The sequence below is a fragment of the Cavia porcellus genome, unplaced genomic scaffold (assembly GCF_034190915.1).
Source record: "Cavia porcellus strain 051 isolate PalLab524CR breed Dunkin Hartley unplaced genomic scaffold, mCavPor4.1 scaffold_23, whole genome shotgun sequence".
Lineage (NCBI taxonomy): Eukaryota > Metazoa > Chordata > Mammalia > Rodentia > Caviidae > Cavia > Cavia porcellus.
The window spans coordinates 6,636,333-6,653,091 of record NW_026947506.1 but is presented as its reverse complement, the minus strand read 5'-3'; the positions used below and the strand labels follow the sequence as shown (position 1 = coordinate 6,653,091).

Genomic DNA, 16,759 nt, shown 5'->3' with positions numbered 1-16,759 from the left:
GGGGCCTGTCATACATCCCCAAGCCCACCGCACATTTCCAACCCCATGGCTCCCACGGAAGACACAGCTTCTCCTGGACAGCAGGGCAGCCCACAGGGCAGTGCCCAGCCCTCTGCAGGGCCAACGCCAAGCATCTGGGCGTGGCAAGGTCCTGCTCCTCACCCCTGCCTAAACACCCTCAACACACTCACCAGCGCTGATGCCAGCCACCCTGCTGTCCATTCACCCTTGTTTTAACCTCCCTCCACCCGTGTGTCCGCTTTTCCTCCGATGCCACCCACAGAGCCGGGCACTGGGCCATCCCTCTTAACAGGGCACCTGTCCCGGCCCCTCTCCTTTGTGTCCCACACACAAGGTAGACGTCAGACTCACGGTTCAGCAGCCTGCTTGGCTTTTCTGTGAAAGCTAGTGGGCGGAAAGTATACCACTCGGCATGGTTAACGCCCAATGCCTTCAATCAAAGTCTGTGTGCCAAGGCATTTCAAGACAGAGTTCAGCTAAAAGCAAGAAACTAAGTCTTCTGAGTGCCCGAAAATTCTTAGAAGCATCTTAAGGGAGAAAATGTGAGGGAAGCCAGGTCATTAATTGACTGCTAGAACGTTGACTATAGGAGATCAGACCTTGTGCCAGAAGGGCTCTGATGCTTCATGTCAGGTGGGGAGAGGAGAGGAGGATCAGCCCTCGGAATGTTAGATTTGGGAGCGGCGCCTCCTGAGCTGGGGCTGCAGGCAGCTAACTGCCAACTCACCAAGCAGAGCCGGAAACTCCAGGCCCCGCCCAGGGCCCAGCACCCAAGAGGCCCCATGGCTCCCTGCCCAGCTCTGCACTAGGCTGGTGCAGAAAACTGACCGAAGCTGCCACCTCTTCCCGTCTGTGACTGATGGGCGCTGGTGGGTTCTGCAGAGCCAAGCGCAAACTGTCTGTGAGAGGCCTGCCCGGCCCCAGCTCCGGGATTTGACAGAAACCCAAACTAAAGAGGCCCTGGGAGGGGAAACCTAGGATCTCAGTAAGGAGCATCAAGACACAAGAAATAAGGAGGCCCAGAGGAAGGCAGCAGAGCTCACACGAGATCTAACAGGGCCCTTTATTTAAGAGGGTGGCAGGGGCTTAAAACAGATCAAAGAGGGCTAAAAACACAGGACAGGATGAGTGACCTAAAAGGCCAAGTTACAGAGGCCCAAAGCCAACTTGGGAAAAGGCGTTAAATTGAAAATTTACTGCAAGCAGATGTTAAGGGAAGGGAAAAGGGCTGGGAACAAGCCCTCTTTAGGGGGCACTTCGAGTCCTGGGTCTGTCCCAGGGGTCACAAGTGCTGTGTGGGGACCTGCGTCTTTATGCAGATCTGGTGTACCAGGTCACTCTGAGTGACCATCAAGCTGGACATCTCCTGCACCTCCCTGCCACTTCCGGTCCCCGGTCTGGTCTCATCAACCACAAGACTGGCAGAACGGGCCTCGGGCTGAGCACTGGCCCCAGAGCCCCAGGGAACTTGGGGACTGTCCTCCAGGCCTGTCCCGTGGAACCCTGAGCATCCCACCCTGTGGGCCAGCCCCAGGAGGAAACCCCAGGCCCTCCTCGGCGTGCTGGGGCTGATGGGAAACCTGCTTTGCCCACACAAGCCCCTCCGGGCACCCCCATCCGCAGCCTTCTCTTCCTCTGCTGTGGCGCATCTCGCCCCTCTGCCTGCCGGCTATGGGAGTGGAATGACCAGGGCACCCACTGTACGTGACTCATGCTGGACACAGGCCACAGCTGTGCATGCAAACCCCTCCCCGCCCCCTGCTGCCTCCCTGGTGATCTCTGAGGACTCCGCAGGGACCCTGAGAGCTGCCTCCCTGCACGAAGCTCCCAGATCAGGTCAGACGCCTGCTCCCCCACTTCACCCCTGTCCTCAGCTTGCCAGGCTGGGCTGCTAGCCTCTGCTCCTTGCACAGCTGGGGCCAGGAAGCCAGCACCCAGTACCCTGGTCAATGTCTGCACACAGCCCGGAACTCTATGAGGTGTGAGGAGCACTTGAAGTGGGATCTGCGACTCTTGGGAGCTCAGGCATACTGGGTCCTCCGCACTCCAGGCACTGGGCCAGTTTCCACCATGCTCCCTGCCTCTTGAGGTCCTCCCGGGACTTACTGGGGGTGGGATGCACACAGTACGAACTCTTCCTCGAGGACCCAGCCAGGGTGCTTAGACTGTCCCCAGGCTCCGTGGGACCCCAGGCCAGAGGCCACTCCTAGGGTCCAGAGGCTCCATCAGGCCCCCCTGGCCTGGCTAAGTGACATCCAGCAGCCATGGCCGCCTGGGTACCCTGGGGGAAGAGGGTCACTCTAGACAGAACTGGAGAGCCATGAGCAGTGTTGTGGGGTGCCCCAGTGCCCACTCAGGAGAGAGGAAAGGCCATCAGGAAGGGGGAACAGGCACAAGGCAGAATGTGGGTACAGGGGCTGGGGATGCAGGGCAGGTGAGGCAGACATACCAGGCCAGAGAGTGAGGGGATGTGGAACTTGGTAGATGACACTGGGGTGGGAGACCAAGCTCAGGGGTCCCCGGTCCCAAGGTGGTCTTGTTCGGGGAGGCTTGAAAACAAACTCAAGTCACCCTAAAGAGCCACGGGGGTCATAGCAGAGGAGGCCTGGCTGGGAGGAGGCCACATGCGGCCAGCCCGCTCCCAAGGCCTTACCATGTTTGGGGTTCTGTGGATCACAAAGGGCCGGGCCAGGGCTGGTGTCTTCCCTACCCTGGGCCTTGGACCCTGGTTCAGCCTCAGGGCTGTCTTTCCCACTGGGGCATGGCTACTCCTGCAGGGGACTCATGTCCACCACCCTGAGAACCAGATGTGGCCCAGAACCTCCTGGAGAGGACACACTCCCCAGAGTCACTGGTACCAAACACCCTGGCCCTGTGGGCGTGCCTCGATGCCCACACATGGGGAGCAACAGAGCTCCTGGACAGGCCAGCAACAGCACCCCAGCTCCAGCCATGGGGCTCCCCATGGCCCCAGGGAGGCTGGCACCCACGAAATGTCCACCAATCCACAGACCCGAGGTGGCCAGTCACCCCCTCTGGTGGCATCTCACAGCACACCCCTTTTTCCCTGCAGATGGATCCCGCAGCCCACAAGGCCCAGAATCAGGCCACCTTGGGCTGATTTTTGGAAACTGCCTGGCACTGGGGTCTCCCAGCCAGGTCTCCTGCCACAGGTACCTTCCCAGCGGCTGAGAGGACCCTGGAGACTGCCATGGCTGAGTGCCCTGTCCCAGCTGCTGGCCCTGCCCCTTCCCTTACACTCTAGCCCACATCTCCGGGAGGAGCAACATACAACCCCGGGTAGAGCAAAGAGCCTTGACCCGGGGCCAGGAAACCTGAGCGCTTGGCATTCTGGGATGATTCTTATCGTCATCTGCAAGGTTTCACTGAGGGCTCCAGGGGCCAGGAGAGCCCTGGGGAGGCTTCTTGGGTGGGGTGGCCCTTGAGCCTGGGGTTACCCTGTGGGGTAAATGGGAGGTAGCTGGGTTAAGGGGTGGCCATGGGAACCACATGGGGCCTCTGGGGGACAAAGCCCAGAGAAATAAAGATAAGGATTCTTTTCAGAGAAAGAGTGCTCCCCAAGAGTGGGAGCCGCAAGTCTGAGCCTGGACAGGTGGAGATCTGCTCCTCCAAGGCTCTCACATCTCCTACTCCAGCGCACGGAACTCACGTCCACACCCTCGGGCCGTGACAGAGACTCAGGGGGACAAGCACACAGGGAACAGGGAGGCACCGGGACAGGGAGACGCCCCTGTGGACTGAGACCCTGTGTCCCCCTGTGCTCGGCCCCCATTGCACCATCGGCTGTGTAGAAACTGAGAAGCCCAAAGAGCAAGATAAAAGGCAGACAATTTGCAAAATGGAAGGAGACTGAGAGATGGAGGGAGAGGGAGAGAAGGGGGGGAGTGAAAGGGTTAGGACCCGCTATGGGGGTGCGCCAGCTCCCCAGATGAATGTGACCGTTACGGACTGCAAACATCCACTAATAGAAATTAAAATAAAAAATAAAAACTGCAGCAGGAAAAGACACAGGGTTTACTCTTTTTTTTTTTAAATGAGGTCCAGCAAAACCCGCAGGAAACTACACCCATATTTACCAAGCGCTTTCAGACCCTGCTCAGTTCCCAGCTGGCCAGCTCATGGCAGCCCGCAGCAGGGAATCTGAGGGTGTGACTGACTCCCGGGACTGACTGGATGAGCCTGGGCAGGACCTGGGTGGGGCCAGGAGCCCAGCGGGGCCCAGAGGGGAGGGGAGGGAATGGGAGGGGAGCTGGGGTGGGGCCTGGCCCGCTTACACCTCCACACCCACTCCTGCCAGACTGACAGCCTGCGGCAGAGCAGGACGCGCCCAGTCCCCAGAGCAGTGGCCACCAGTATCACTGGGTCTTCCTGGGAAGGGTGGCCGTGAGGTGACCGAAATGGCCTGGTGGAAAGCTTGGGTGAGTGGGGGTGAGCGGGGAGACGGGGTGGGCACCCAGGAGGCCAAGCCCTGGGGGAGACCCAGAAAAAGCCATCCAGGCCTTCAGGGATGGAATCACATGGGGAAGCGGCCTCCCAATGCAGGGGAGCTGGGGGAGGGGGTCAGAGGGCGTCTGCCGTGGTGAGGGCGCATTTCTGTGCATTTCCAAGGCCCCTGACAGACTACTCTGGATGAGGCCGAACGGCTGTGGAGTGGAGCAGCCAACATGGCTCAAGGGCACTGAGGGGCACAAGATGGGCCTGAGAGGCAGGCGGGCTCCTAAGGGGCCTTGCACATGGGCCAAGGGTCAGGATTGAACCCTCACATCCTCGGGGAGCCCTGAAGGCCTGAGATGGGGAGAAATTTGGACCAGCAGCGACTGGTGGGGACCCACAGGTGCCCATGCTGCAGGACAGGAAGGTTGGGCAGCCACCGGGGAGCAATGTGGCCCATTAGTCAGACTGTGGAGGGGGAAAGTCAGCAGGGGGGCCCGGCCCGGGGGCCCTCCAATGGTTCTGCCACACAGTGAGCTCTGGGGTCTGGGCAAACCTTGACTCTGCAGGTCTGGGCCTCCCTGTGCTGGGGACACCATGGGTGCCCTGTGCGGCTGGCCGGGCTATCAGTGCGGATCACTTGTCCCCTGGGCACAAACCAGGGCCAGAAACAGAGGCACAAAAGAGTGGCAGGAGCAGCCTAGCTTTGGGGTGTGGCCTCTTGTGGGGAACAGAGCGACCCAGACCCGGAGAGGCAAAGGTGTGGCGCCCCTCTGCACACAGGCCTGAGTCACCTCTCCAGTGAAGAGGCCCTATCTGACCTCACCCACCACGCTGGAAAAGCAGTCTCTGGGGCCCCAGGCCAAGTGGAGTCCAGATTCCTATTCCTAGACAATCACCCCCTTTTTCTAAAAGCTTGTTTGGGGAAGCCAGGCTAAGGCATCTGGGCGTGGTGAGGTCAGCCAGCCAGGAGAGGAGCAGGTACAGCCTGAGCCTTCCCCCCACCCCTCCTGGGTGCCTGGATCCCTCGCCTGCTCTCCAAGGGCAGGGCACAGAGCTAGGCACTCAGAGCCCAGAGGCACCCAGTTCCCAGACAACCTGCATGCCTGCGGGTGAGACTGACTCCGCCCGAGCATTCCAAGAGCCCCAGTCTGGGAAGGGCTGAGTCACCAGCAGGCCAGGGAGGTGGGCAGGGCAGGGCACGGCACGGCGTGAGTCGGGATGTGGGTGAAGTCCACACCGAGAGCTGTGTCACTTCCCAAGCGCAGGCACAGGCAGCACTCCAGTGGGCACCTAGGAAGAGCAGCACACATGGGACTTTATCGGGAAGGACGCAGTGTACACTTGCTGCACGCCGCGGGGCAGCATATGGACCACGCTGGCTGTCTGGAAGGAATTTCCACCGAGGTTATTTCTAACAGTTTCTGCTATAGAACACGATGCTCAGAAAGGAGAGGGGAAGGTCTGTTAGCAGATCTTTGAAATTCCATCAACGATACAGAAACTCTTGCTTAATGGAAAGATTCCCACAGATATCCCAGGGAGGAGAATCTGCTCTGTGGTTTCAGGATTTTATGTGGGTCTTAGATGGAAGAGTGGATTCTTAGAAGGAAGTGTAGAAAGGAAGGAGGGAAAAATAAAGGGTCTTAGATGGAAGAGTGGATTCTTAGAAGGAAGTGTAGAAAGGAAGGAGGGAAAAATAAAGGAAAGGAAGGAGGCAGATGGGTGAACGTGTGAATGGACAGATGGATGAAAGAGAGAGAAGGCAAAAGGTCGGAGAAGGGAAAGGAAGGTGAGAAGCACTTGGGAGGCTGAGGCAGGAGGATTGCTGTGAGTTCCACACCAGTCTGAACTACATAATGAGACCCTGTCTCAAAAAAAAAAAGAAAAAGAAAGGAAGGATGTAAGAATAAACCTAGAAGTTTCCGGGTGACCGAGTGATGGAAGGAGCAGGTACACAGGTACGTGAAGACCAGACTCAGCACAGCTGGACTTTCCACCGGAGAATCTGAGTCTCCCTTGGACTCCTCCTGCCCCTCCCAGAAACACACACCGGAGGGGCCACAGGCCTCGGCACAGGGCTCAGGGCCCCCAGGCACGGCCTCGATGGAGACTTGCAGGTCCACGCCCAACATGTTGGCCACATGTTGCTGCCCAGTGAGGTCCACTGTACACAGCTCTTTGTCCCCACAAACCTGTGCCCCTGCAGACTCTTGAGAAGTGGGGGTGCCCAGCTGACACTGACCCTTGTGTTCCTGGAAGTCCCCACTCGTGGGACAGGGAGGCTGGCTTCAAACCATCCTTGGACCACAAACCAAACGGCCTATCCGCATGCTCGCCAGGCAGCTACAGCTCTGGGAGGATTTTTCCTTTTTACTGCGACCCAAGATGGGGCAGAGGGAGCCAACCATGGCGGGGCCAACCACACACCTCAGAGGGCACAGCCGGGGGCAGCCTGGCGGGTTTCACCTCATGCGATCTGGCCCTGGCCACTCCAGCCTGGAGACCTAGGATCTGGAGGACTTTGTACTGGCCAAGCTAGCCAAGCTGGTCTCAGCCCCCAAAAGGAGCCCACCCACCCCGCAGGCTGCACCCCCACACACACACTCTGAGCAGGTCAACTCTCTCTCTCTTGCAGGTTGAACAGGAGGGCGTCACGGTGAAGGGCAGCGCCCACTTCAACCCCGACCCGGACGCCGAGATCCTCTACACCGCCATGAAGGGAATCGGTGAGTGGGGGGCACTGCTCTGCTCACAGCCCCTGAAAGCAGGCACCAGGCGACAGCTTTCTCATTTGCAGACCGGCCCTGTGTGCCACCGTGGATCTCTTCCTTTAATTTTTATTTTTATTAGTGTACATTTACAGCACATAAGGATCACATTTGCATGTGTGCGACTTATTTACCTGAGCATTGTGGTCTCACAGTGCCCCCTTTTCTAGAAACGACTCAAGCGGATCCCCCTTTGTGGCAGGGTAGCGCTCTGCTGTGTGTAAACACATTTTCTCTGCGCCCTCGTCTGTCCACGGGCATGCACTGGACCTGAGTCTCGGGCATGTGGCCGGGTCTGTAGCTGGTGGAGCCGGCCACACAGGTTCTGCAGCTTCAGCCTGGCCCCATGCTGGCCAGCAGCAGGGCCAGCTTCCTTCCTGGCCCGGCCTGTGCCCAGCAGGACCAGGAGTGGGCCATGCAGACCCGAGCTGGACCACAAGCCCAGGGCTGTCTCCTGACTCAGTCATGACCCTCTCCAGCCACCACCAACACAAGGGAGCTTACCTGGCCAAGCTTAAAAGGCCCAGGGGTGAGGTCCAGACCACCTGGTCCTCCGGTGCCCCTCCTCTGAGGCTAGGTCTGGGCTGCACCCCAGTATCATCTAAGTGAGGAACAAAGAGATAGAATCTGTCCCTGAGTTCAGGGACTGAGCCCAGGGCCTTCACACAGGCCTGCCTTCCAAGTCCTTCTTATGTATTTCTATCTTAGTCAGTGTCTCACTGAATGGCTAAGTGCCCAGGCTGAGCTCACACTTGAAACCCTCCTTCCTCAGCCTCCCACTGCGCTAGGCTTATAGGTGTGTTCCCCCAGATCTAACTGAGATAGATTTTCTAAGGGTCTTCTTTACACCCTGAAAATCACTGGGGCATTTGGAACCGTCCAGGTGGCATGTCCCCAGTCCTCTCTGGTCCCCCCGGAAGTAGAGGGCCTCTCACACCATGTGTCTCGCAGGGACCAACGAGGAGGCCATCATCGACGTGCTCACCAAGAGGAGCAACGCTCAGCGGCAGCAGATCGCCAAGTCCTTCAAGGCTCAGTTCGGCAAGGTAGGGGCCATGCTGGGTCCTGAGAGCAGGCCCTCAGGGGCGCTGTGTGCACCACTTAGAGGAGTCTCTGTCCCCCCCACCCCGAGGCTCAAGTCTAGCTGGTGGCTGTGTTTTATCCGGCAGAGCTGTTTGTGGCTCCCCAGCCCTGGCCACCTCCTCTCCCTTCTCCGTCTCTGCGAGGCCTGGCACTGTGCCCTGCCCCCTGGGCTCTGCTCACCCAGCCACCTCAGCCTACCTCTGTCCATAGACCCCTCCCGAAACTCAGGGCTACGCACTAACCCACACCAGTGTCTGGGGAGGCGGACAGGCCAGGAGAGGCTGAGCAAGCTGGCCAGGTCCCAGCCCCTGTCAGCAACCGGGCCGGGATGGAAACCCAGGTGGACGAGGTCCTCGATCTTTCTGCTGTTCAGTCCAGGGTCCAGGTCGGCCAAGGCCGGCATCCTGCAGAGATGTGTTCCCTCAGACAGAGACACATGCAAGACGGCATCTCCCCGTCCTCCCCCGCCCCCCTTCTGTCCTCCCTTTCCTCTCCTTCCTCTTTCCTCCTCTTCTCTGAGGGCCCAAGGCTCAGTCCTGAGCTGCCCACCATGGAAGCAGCGCCCAGTGGGAATCCAGCCGGGACTCGGGGCCCAATGCCGCCCAGTGGCCTGGTCTCCGGAGGGCCCTGTGCACACTCGCCTCTCCCTGTTCCCCACCCCAGGATCTCACCGAGTCACTGAAGTCAGAGCTGAGTGGCAAGTTCGAGAGACTAATCGTGGCCCTCATGTACCCGCCATACAGGTACGAGGCCAAGGAGCTGCACGATGCCATGAAGGTAACTCCCGAGCCGCCTGTGCTGGGGCCGACTGGGCCCGCTGGGGCCAGCGAGCTTGCGGCCCAGGGATGGCCTGTCCTCTCCAGCCCTGCGGCCCCACGCCCGGCCTTCTGGGTCGCCTCTGCTCCGCACCGCTTTTGCAGATTAGAGGGCACAGGGTATACCCAGCAGCGTGGACCACATGCGTTGATGGGAAGCTTACTTTATGGGTGGTGCCAGGGTTTCCATCTGCGACCGCTAATCCCTCCTGTGGGTGGCATGGCTTATTATTCCCAGTTACACATGAGGATGCTCTGCTGGGCCAGGGAGACACGGGTCCAAGACCACCAACTGAGAAGGGGAAGTCGAGGCACAGCCTGTCCTCCTTATCCATCCCTGCAGACAAATGTGGGGCTCCCCAGTCACAGCCTCAGGACTGGTGCTTCCTGGGGCTCAGGCATACTGAGGGAAGAGCTGGAGAACAGAGCCTGCAGCCACTTTGCTCTCTGTCCCCAGGGCTTAGGGACTGAAGAAGGGGTCATCATTGAGATCCTGGCCTCTCGGACCAAATGGCAGCTGCAAGAAATAATGAAGGCCTACACGGAGGGTAAGGGGTCTGCAGGAGGGGCTGGAGAAGGCAGGAGCTTTGGGAGCGAGCAGGGAGCAAAAGCCAGGTGTCCCCCACAAGGCCAGCCTCTGGGGCCTTCTGTACAAAGGTGCCAGGCACCTGCACGCTAAGCTGTAAAGTGAGACTGGACACGATGTGGACCCAGTCCCTGAGGGACCCAGCCCACAGGCTGCTGAGGGACAGTGCTGTGGCCCCAAGAGGATGTTCCCAGCGGACAGGGTGGCTCTTTCCTAGCTCACCCAGAGGACCCAGAGAACCACCTGTCAGGATGCATGGTCGTGGGTGTGGCCAGCTGTCCAGTTGTTCTGTATAGTGTGCAGGTCACAAAGAAAGCAGAGGTCAGCCGGCCCTCTAGGCTGGGGACCTGTAGCACACTTGCCTCTGGTCCAGCCCATCCCTGTGCTTGGAGCTTGTCTGGGCACCCAGATCACTGCTGCTGTGAATGATCACCCAGGTGACAGAACTGTGCCACCTGGACACAAAGATCTGTGTCCATGCTCTATGCAAAAGACTGGCCTTTCCTAGAAATTGCCATGGGGTAAGTGAGGGACACGGGGCTAGCAGGAAAATGGCACCTGGCCGGGATGGCCCAGGGCATCTGTCATACCCCAGGTCCTGTCTCCCTGCAGACTATGGGTCCAGCCTAGAGGAAGACATCCAAGCAGACACCAGCGGCTACCTGGAGCGGATCCTCGTGTGCCTGCTGCAGGTACCCAGCCCAGGACCCAAACAGCCCCACCCCAGAACTGGCCCATGAACAGAGCCCTGGCAGAGGCTGGGTGCATCCCAGCCATTGATGAGGGTCCTCACTACAGAGCCCCAGCCCCTCTCCTGGCTCAGACAGGAGGCAGAGCCCCTCAGAATTGGAGGAGGCCCTTGGTCACGGCGCAGAGGCTTCATATGGCCAGCACCGGGCTCCCTGCCTGTTCACTCAGTGAATCCCCTCAGGAAGCAGTGAACCTGCTCCACTGCACAGATGAGAGCCCCAAGGCTCAGGGAGGACCACTGTGCAAAGCTGCCTCTGAGCCCTCGAGACCTTTCCAGAGCCACCTGGCCTTTTCTGTTCTCAGGGCAGCAGAGATGATGTGAGCGGCTACGTGGACCCAGGACTGGCCCTGCAAGATGCACAGGTGAGTCTGCACCCTGCCCTGGCCACCAGGACTCAGAGACCAATGGCACCTCTGTCCCCTAGCATTGGGGAAGTGGGGGGAACACTGGGGAGACCCGGGAGAAGTAAGGACAGGGACTTGTGGGGGTTAAGGCTGTCCAGCAGGACTTGCGTTAGGTGGACACAGCCAGAGCCCTGTGCCGGCAGCACTCTGTGCTGCCCGGAGGTGGGGAGTGGGTTTCCCAAAGTAGCTCCCGTGTGGACAGGAGGCTCAGAGTTTTTCACGTAAAAGGAGATCAAAAGACTGAGCTCCCTGTCACAGAGACACCCGGAAAGAATGCTGGCCTGGGGTTTGGTCTTCACCTCCTCAGTCACCTTTCCCGGCTTTCTGGGGTGTCCCAATGCCAGGACCTCTATGCAGCGGGCGAGAAGATCACCGGGACCGACGAGATGAAATTCATCACCATCCTGTGCACGCGCAGTGCCCCTCACCTCATGAGAGGTACGGAGGGTGGCATTGCTGGGGAGCAGGGGCTGCCCTGATCTGGGGCTCTCTCTGCGAGCCCAACCTCAGGTCATGTGGGGAGAGAGCCAGGCAGCTCCTGGCCCCCAAGAGGCTGTAAGGGGCCAAGCTGATGGGCAGCCTGGCACCCACACGTCCCCTGCGTGTGCCCTCCTCCTCAGTGTTTGAAGAGTACGAGAAAATCGCCAACAAGACCATCGAGGAGAGCATCAAGAGCGAGACCCACGGCTCGCTGGAGGAAGCCATGCTCACTGTGGGTAAGGGGCACACGCGTGTGTGCAGGGCCCAGCGTCTCAGTGTCCCCTGCACAGACACAGCAATCCCTGCGCTGCCCACATATGCCCAGTGCCGTGTAAGGGTATGTGTGTGGGTGTGAGCATGTGAGGGAGGGACTGTGTGTGTGCAAATGTAAATGTGTGTGAATAAGTATGCATGCATGTGTGTGGTGTGTGTTTGAGAGATAGCGTGTTCAGAGGTGCATGTTAGTGTGTGCATGAGTGTGTATGTGAGAGTGTAAATGCATGCACGAGTATGTGTGAGGGCATGAGTATGTTTGGGTGTGTGTAGGTGTGTGAATTTTGAGAGACACCGTGTATACATCTGTGACAGTACATACGTGCGTCTGTGTGGGACTGTGGGAGAGTGTGCATGCGTGACAGCGTGTGTGTGAGTGAGTACAAGGGTGTGTGTCTGCATACACGCACAAGGAGCATCGGGTCCTGGTGGCACTGAAAAAGCCACCTCTCTGCACTGGAGTCAGGCCCAGCCTTAGCTGCCAACTGGACAATTGATGTGCGTGAGTAGAGTCCCAACCAAGAGCTCGGTGGTCTGGCACTGGGAACCCGGAGACCCTTCCCCATAGCAGGAGGCCAGGTCCAGGGAGAAGGCCTGGTCCGGAGCTGAGATCCTAATGGAAAGGGAGCCCAGACCCGAGCCAGGCCAGCGGGCCTCCCGTACACTCACCTAAGGGGCTGAGACCAAACAATGCTCCTGGGCAGGGAGCTCACCTCCATCCTGGGCTGCCTACATGTGCTGACCCCGTGTCCCTGACTCTTGAGTGGACATAGACATCTGAGACTCCGTGGCCAGCTTCGACTGCTGTAGTAAAACCCAGTCTCTGTTAAAGCGTTGAGGCTTGGCCTCAGCCTCCGAAGCCAGCCCCAGGTCTTAGAGATAAACCTGCTATAGCACCTTCCGGCAGGGAACAGGAAGTGTGCTGGCCCCGCTGCACTGGGCACTTCCTGTCCGCTTCTCCCTGAAGCCTCATTCACTCCCACCCCACCCCCACCATAACAGATGGTCAGGGTAGGGTAACGTAGTTGCCCGGGCAGGAGTTGGACACATGCCCTGCGGCCCTGGTGGAAATGCCACCTCTCTGTGAGATGCCAGATCTCAGCAGAGCACCCGTGGTAGATCGAATATGGCCAAGCACCCACTTGGCCCAGGCTTCGGACCAGGAGCCATTGCCCTTTAGTTACCGGGCTGAAGCCTCGCTTGCAACTTGGGAATTCAGAATGCAAGGCTCCTGCTGAAGGGGCACCCTGAGGCCCATGACCACCATCCCGTGTGCCACCCTGCAGCAGAGAGGCTGGGTTGTTAGAGGACTGGTCCCTGGGGTGAGATCCCAGGGCTGTCCGGGGCCTGTGCTGTCCTGAGAGGGACCCCCAAGAGCCCCACAAGTACACTCTGATTTCACATGTCCCCTTTTGCCTGCTCTCTCTGGGCCTTAGAGCCATGCGTGGTGCCCCAGGCTGCCTGCTCTACCTTGCCCTACCTAATACAAAGCCTCTATTTTGGAAGGAGGTGGGGCACAAAGAAATAAGCCAAGCCTTGCACAATACCAGCTCTTAGGACGTGGGGCAAGGTGTAAATAAATAGAAGTGTGGGAGACGCTGCCTACAACCGCCAGACAGTAACAGAGCTTTCTTGTTTGCCAGTGAAATGCACCCAGAACCTACACAGCTACTTTGCGGAGAGGCTGTACTACGCCATGAAGGTGACTGGAGTTTGGTCCTGCCTCCCTTGCTGTATCCCTGACCTGGCACCGACTGCACGGCCGGCCAAGCGCCACTAGCTTCCACCTGGCGGTTGTTTTTCCTTATTCCAATTGCTATGGCTCGGAGGGGAAGCTGAGGCCAGGGAAGGGAGCCGCCTCCCTGAAGGTGAAGCTGAGCAGCTGCACGCTCGAGGTTGGCTCCCCAAACCTGGGCAACGATCCTGCATCACCGCCCCTCACAGGTGCTGAAAGGCAGGCGTGAATTTGAGGTCACCCTGCTGCAATGAGGCGGAGCTGTGACTTGAACCCAGGCCAGTAGAAAAGTTCCCAGGCCACGGCAGATGTGGTCCCAGGGGTTCTAGGCAGCAACTGCCAGGAACCGAGCCAACCTTGCCTGGGTCAAGCTCAGAGGAAGGGCACCACGGTGCTCCTCAAGGGCCCAGGGTGCCAACCTCCATGTGCCTATTGCCCAAAAGCCTACCCCAACTCCACACTGTGGATGGCAGTACTGGTTTCTGGAACCAGACAGGAGAAAGAATTAGCTTCCCCGCCCGCATCCAGGGCCAGCTTTTCTGATGTATGGTTACTGATCCTGCTTGAAGGAAAGGTAGCTCCAGAAATCCCAGCCTTCTAGAAGGCCACTCCTGCCCAGAAATAACCGAGGAAGTTCGATTCTCGCAGGCAAGAGGCTGGCTGCAGGGGGTTCCGCCTGTGAACTGTGAGGCCAGTGAGGTGACAATGCAGAAGCCTTTCCCTCAGCCAGCGAGCTTTCTGTATCAGACCCTGTGGGGCAAACCAAACACACCGCCCTGCACTGCGCCAGCTTCCCTCTGGCGCTTCCCTGGCCCACTCTGCCTCTCCTTCTCCTTCTCTCCCCAAACCCCAGAACCCAACTCCACAGCCTTGTCCAGCCCTCAGGGTTGGGCAGGAGCGGTGAGAATGGACACTTGTTGCCTCTGTCTCATCCAGGGAGCAGGCACCTGCGATGGGACACTCATAAGGATCATCGTCTCCAGGTGTGAGATCGACTTAAACCTCATCAAGTATCAGTTCAATAAGATGTACGGCAAGACCCTCAGCAGCATGATCATGGTGAGCCAGAGTTCCAGCCCAACACCTGGGGCGGGGGGTGTAGGCTTTGCTGGGAGACCTGGATGCTGTGATCGAGGTCGCAAATACCTGTCCTCTCCCAGTGGTGATTGGGATATCACACTGGTTACCCTGGGGTGCCTGCAGCCCATAGCAAGGAGCCTGTGAGCCAGGGAGAAGGATGGACACATGAGGAGCTCGTGGTGACCAGAGCATTTTGGATGCCCTGTGTCTGCCCAGACAGCTGTCTCTGCGTCCGGGTTATGCCTGCCTCTTTGTAAATGCGCCAAAGCCATGCAGAAGCAGCCACATGGAAGGTGCCAATGGGAATAACTAGGTAGCAATCAATGGGGTTGGGTAGGACTCAGGGGCCCCTCTAGACGTAAGTAGCCCTGGCGGTCCATTTTAAGGACATAAATTGGATGGGCGCCAGTGAGTTCCCTCACAGCTCCCACTTAGGGAAAGCTCCAGAGTCTTCAGACAGCTAATGATCGTTGCACCGCTATACCCTGGAGACAAGCGTTTCATCTGGTGATTAATGCAAATTGAGACCTTGACAACTTCATTAGCAGAAGTCAAACCAAGACAAATAAGTCCCGGAGGCTAGAATCCACATGTTCACAAAGACAGTTCTGTTCCAAGCCGTCTCAGGGCAGAGTACCAGGAAGGCAGTGATGTGGCAAGCGCTGGAATGGCTCTTGGTGAGGGTTAGAGGTCCCGGCCAGAGACAGGAGGGCTGGGCACAGGCCGACCGACCCCTGCTGGGTCACCACAGACTGTCCAAGCTGAAGTCTGTCAACTATGCGTGGTGACCCACGGCACCAGAGAGGTCTCTGTGACTTCCCAGGTTCCAGTTAGAGAGGGCTCTGGCCACACGCCTGAAGATCAAAGCACCATTAGTAAAAGCAACCCCTTCTGCCTGTCTAACACTGAGACCCGGGGCAGAGAGGGACCCTGAAGGCCTGGGACTGCGGAACTGAAGTCCGGCTGTTTATCCAGCAAGGCCTGAAGCCCATCCTCTCGGATTTGTGCCTCATGTCACTTAAGAAAATTCAGCTGCTGGTGTGATTCAGTTGGCCATCTCCTTTTCTTCTGAGTGTGTTTTCCAGAGTGTCATCAGAGCAAAACTGATTTCCAACCGAGCTGCCAATGCTAAAAACTCTCATGCAGAATTGATCGGAAACTCCATGTACAGTGCATGTATTTGAAAAAGCAGATAAAAGTGGTTTCCCCCAAAAAGGAGAAGTTTAAAACAACCAGAAAATGTTCCCAAATTGTCAAGGAAGAGATCACTTCCATGGGATCTAAACTGCTCCAGAGCAAAGCAGAAATCACCCCAGCCCCATCCCTACCCAAATCTGCAGCCTCGGGCCGGAGCTGCATCAGCAGCCACTGGATAAGCAGTGCATCATGGAGAATTAGCCGGAGAGAGTGGGCGAGCCCCGTTGGTGGGGGGCTCTGAAGGTGACACAGGGGAACCCCCCAAAATGAAGGACAGGGAAGAGGGGTGACATAGCCCGGACCCCTTAAAGGAACAGACCCTACCCGGGGAGCACACCCTTCGGTAATAATAACAGCAGCTGCTCTGAGAGCCCAGCCAGGCCCGACCCCGCCTTCTAACCCTCTGCTGCCTCCTCCCTCAGGATGACACCAGTGGTGACTACAAGACCGCCCTGCTGAACCTGGTGGGCAGCGACGCATGAAGTCCCTGAAGGATGAGAATCAAGGCCAAGAAGCAGGGCCCCGGCCCGCCGCACGACCTTGGCCATGGGTGGGGCAGGGGGACCTCAGCTGGCTTCCAGTCTTCTGTCTCCCCGTGCTTTCCCCCAACACGCTTGACCCAGAGGATGACAGTGGCTCCGGCTCCTCCTTCCGCCTTCTCCCCAAGGTCACTTCTGGTGTGCGCACAAGGACAAACAGCAAAGCGCTTGCTGGACCAGTGCGCCAGCCTGCTCCTGGGTCACCTCTTCCTCCTAGCCAGAGCCGTGCTGAGCCTGACGGGTCACAGCATTTCCCAGGCACTGGTTATCCCTGGCCCTGCCCCGTGCACTCCACCAGGGATCCCCCGGGAGCAGGGAACTAGCGTCCCAGTTATGTGTGTCCTTATCAGCCACCAGCCAGGGTCCTGACCCAAGGACTGCTCTGTCCTTCAGAAACCACTTTTATCTGCTTTTTCAGGTTCAGTCCCACACCCCGAGTGTGACTCATTCTGACCCAAGGCCACCAAGCCCGGAGGCCTGCAGAGACCTGACCCCATCTGCCCAGCTGTTGTGAGGGCTTTCAGAAAGATAAACATCTGCATGTTTAGGCAGGGAGCACAGCAAGGTCAGTT

At 58.4% G+C, this 16,759-nt stretch overlaps 1 protein-coding gene across 1 annotated transcript; it reads left to right on the top strand.

Moving 5' to 3' along the window:
- The first annotated feature begins 4,339 nt into the window (after positions 1–4,339).
- Positions 4,340–16,275, top strand: LOC100723623 (annexin A8). Its single transcript, XM_003466070.5, has 12 exons — positions 4,340–4,460; positions 7,112–7,202; positions 8,196–8,290; positions 8,991–9,104; positions 9,600–9,690; positions 10,341–10,420; positions 10,782–10,841; positions 11,228–11,321; positions 11,504–11,599; positions 13,280–13,338; positions 14,308–14,430; positions 16,071–16,275. The coding sequence occupies exons 1-12, from the start codon at positions 4,440–4,442 to the stop codon at positions 16,128–16,130; spliced, it is 984 nt and encodes a 327-aa protein (XP_003466118.1). The 5' UTR covers positions 4,340–4,439; the 3' UTR covers positions 16,131–16,275.
- The last annotated feature ends 484 nt before the right edge of the window (positions 16,276–16,759 follow it).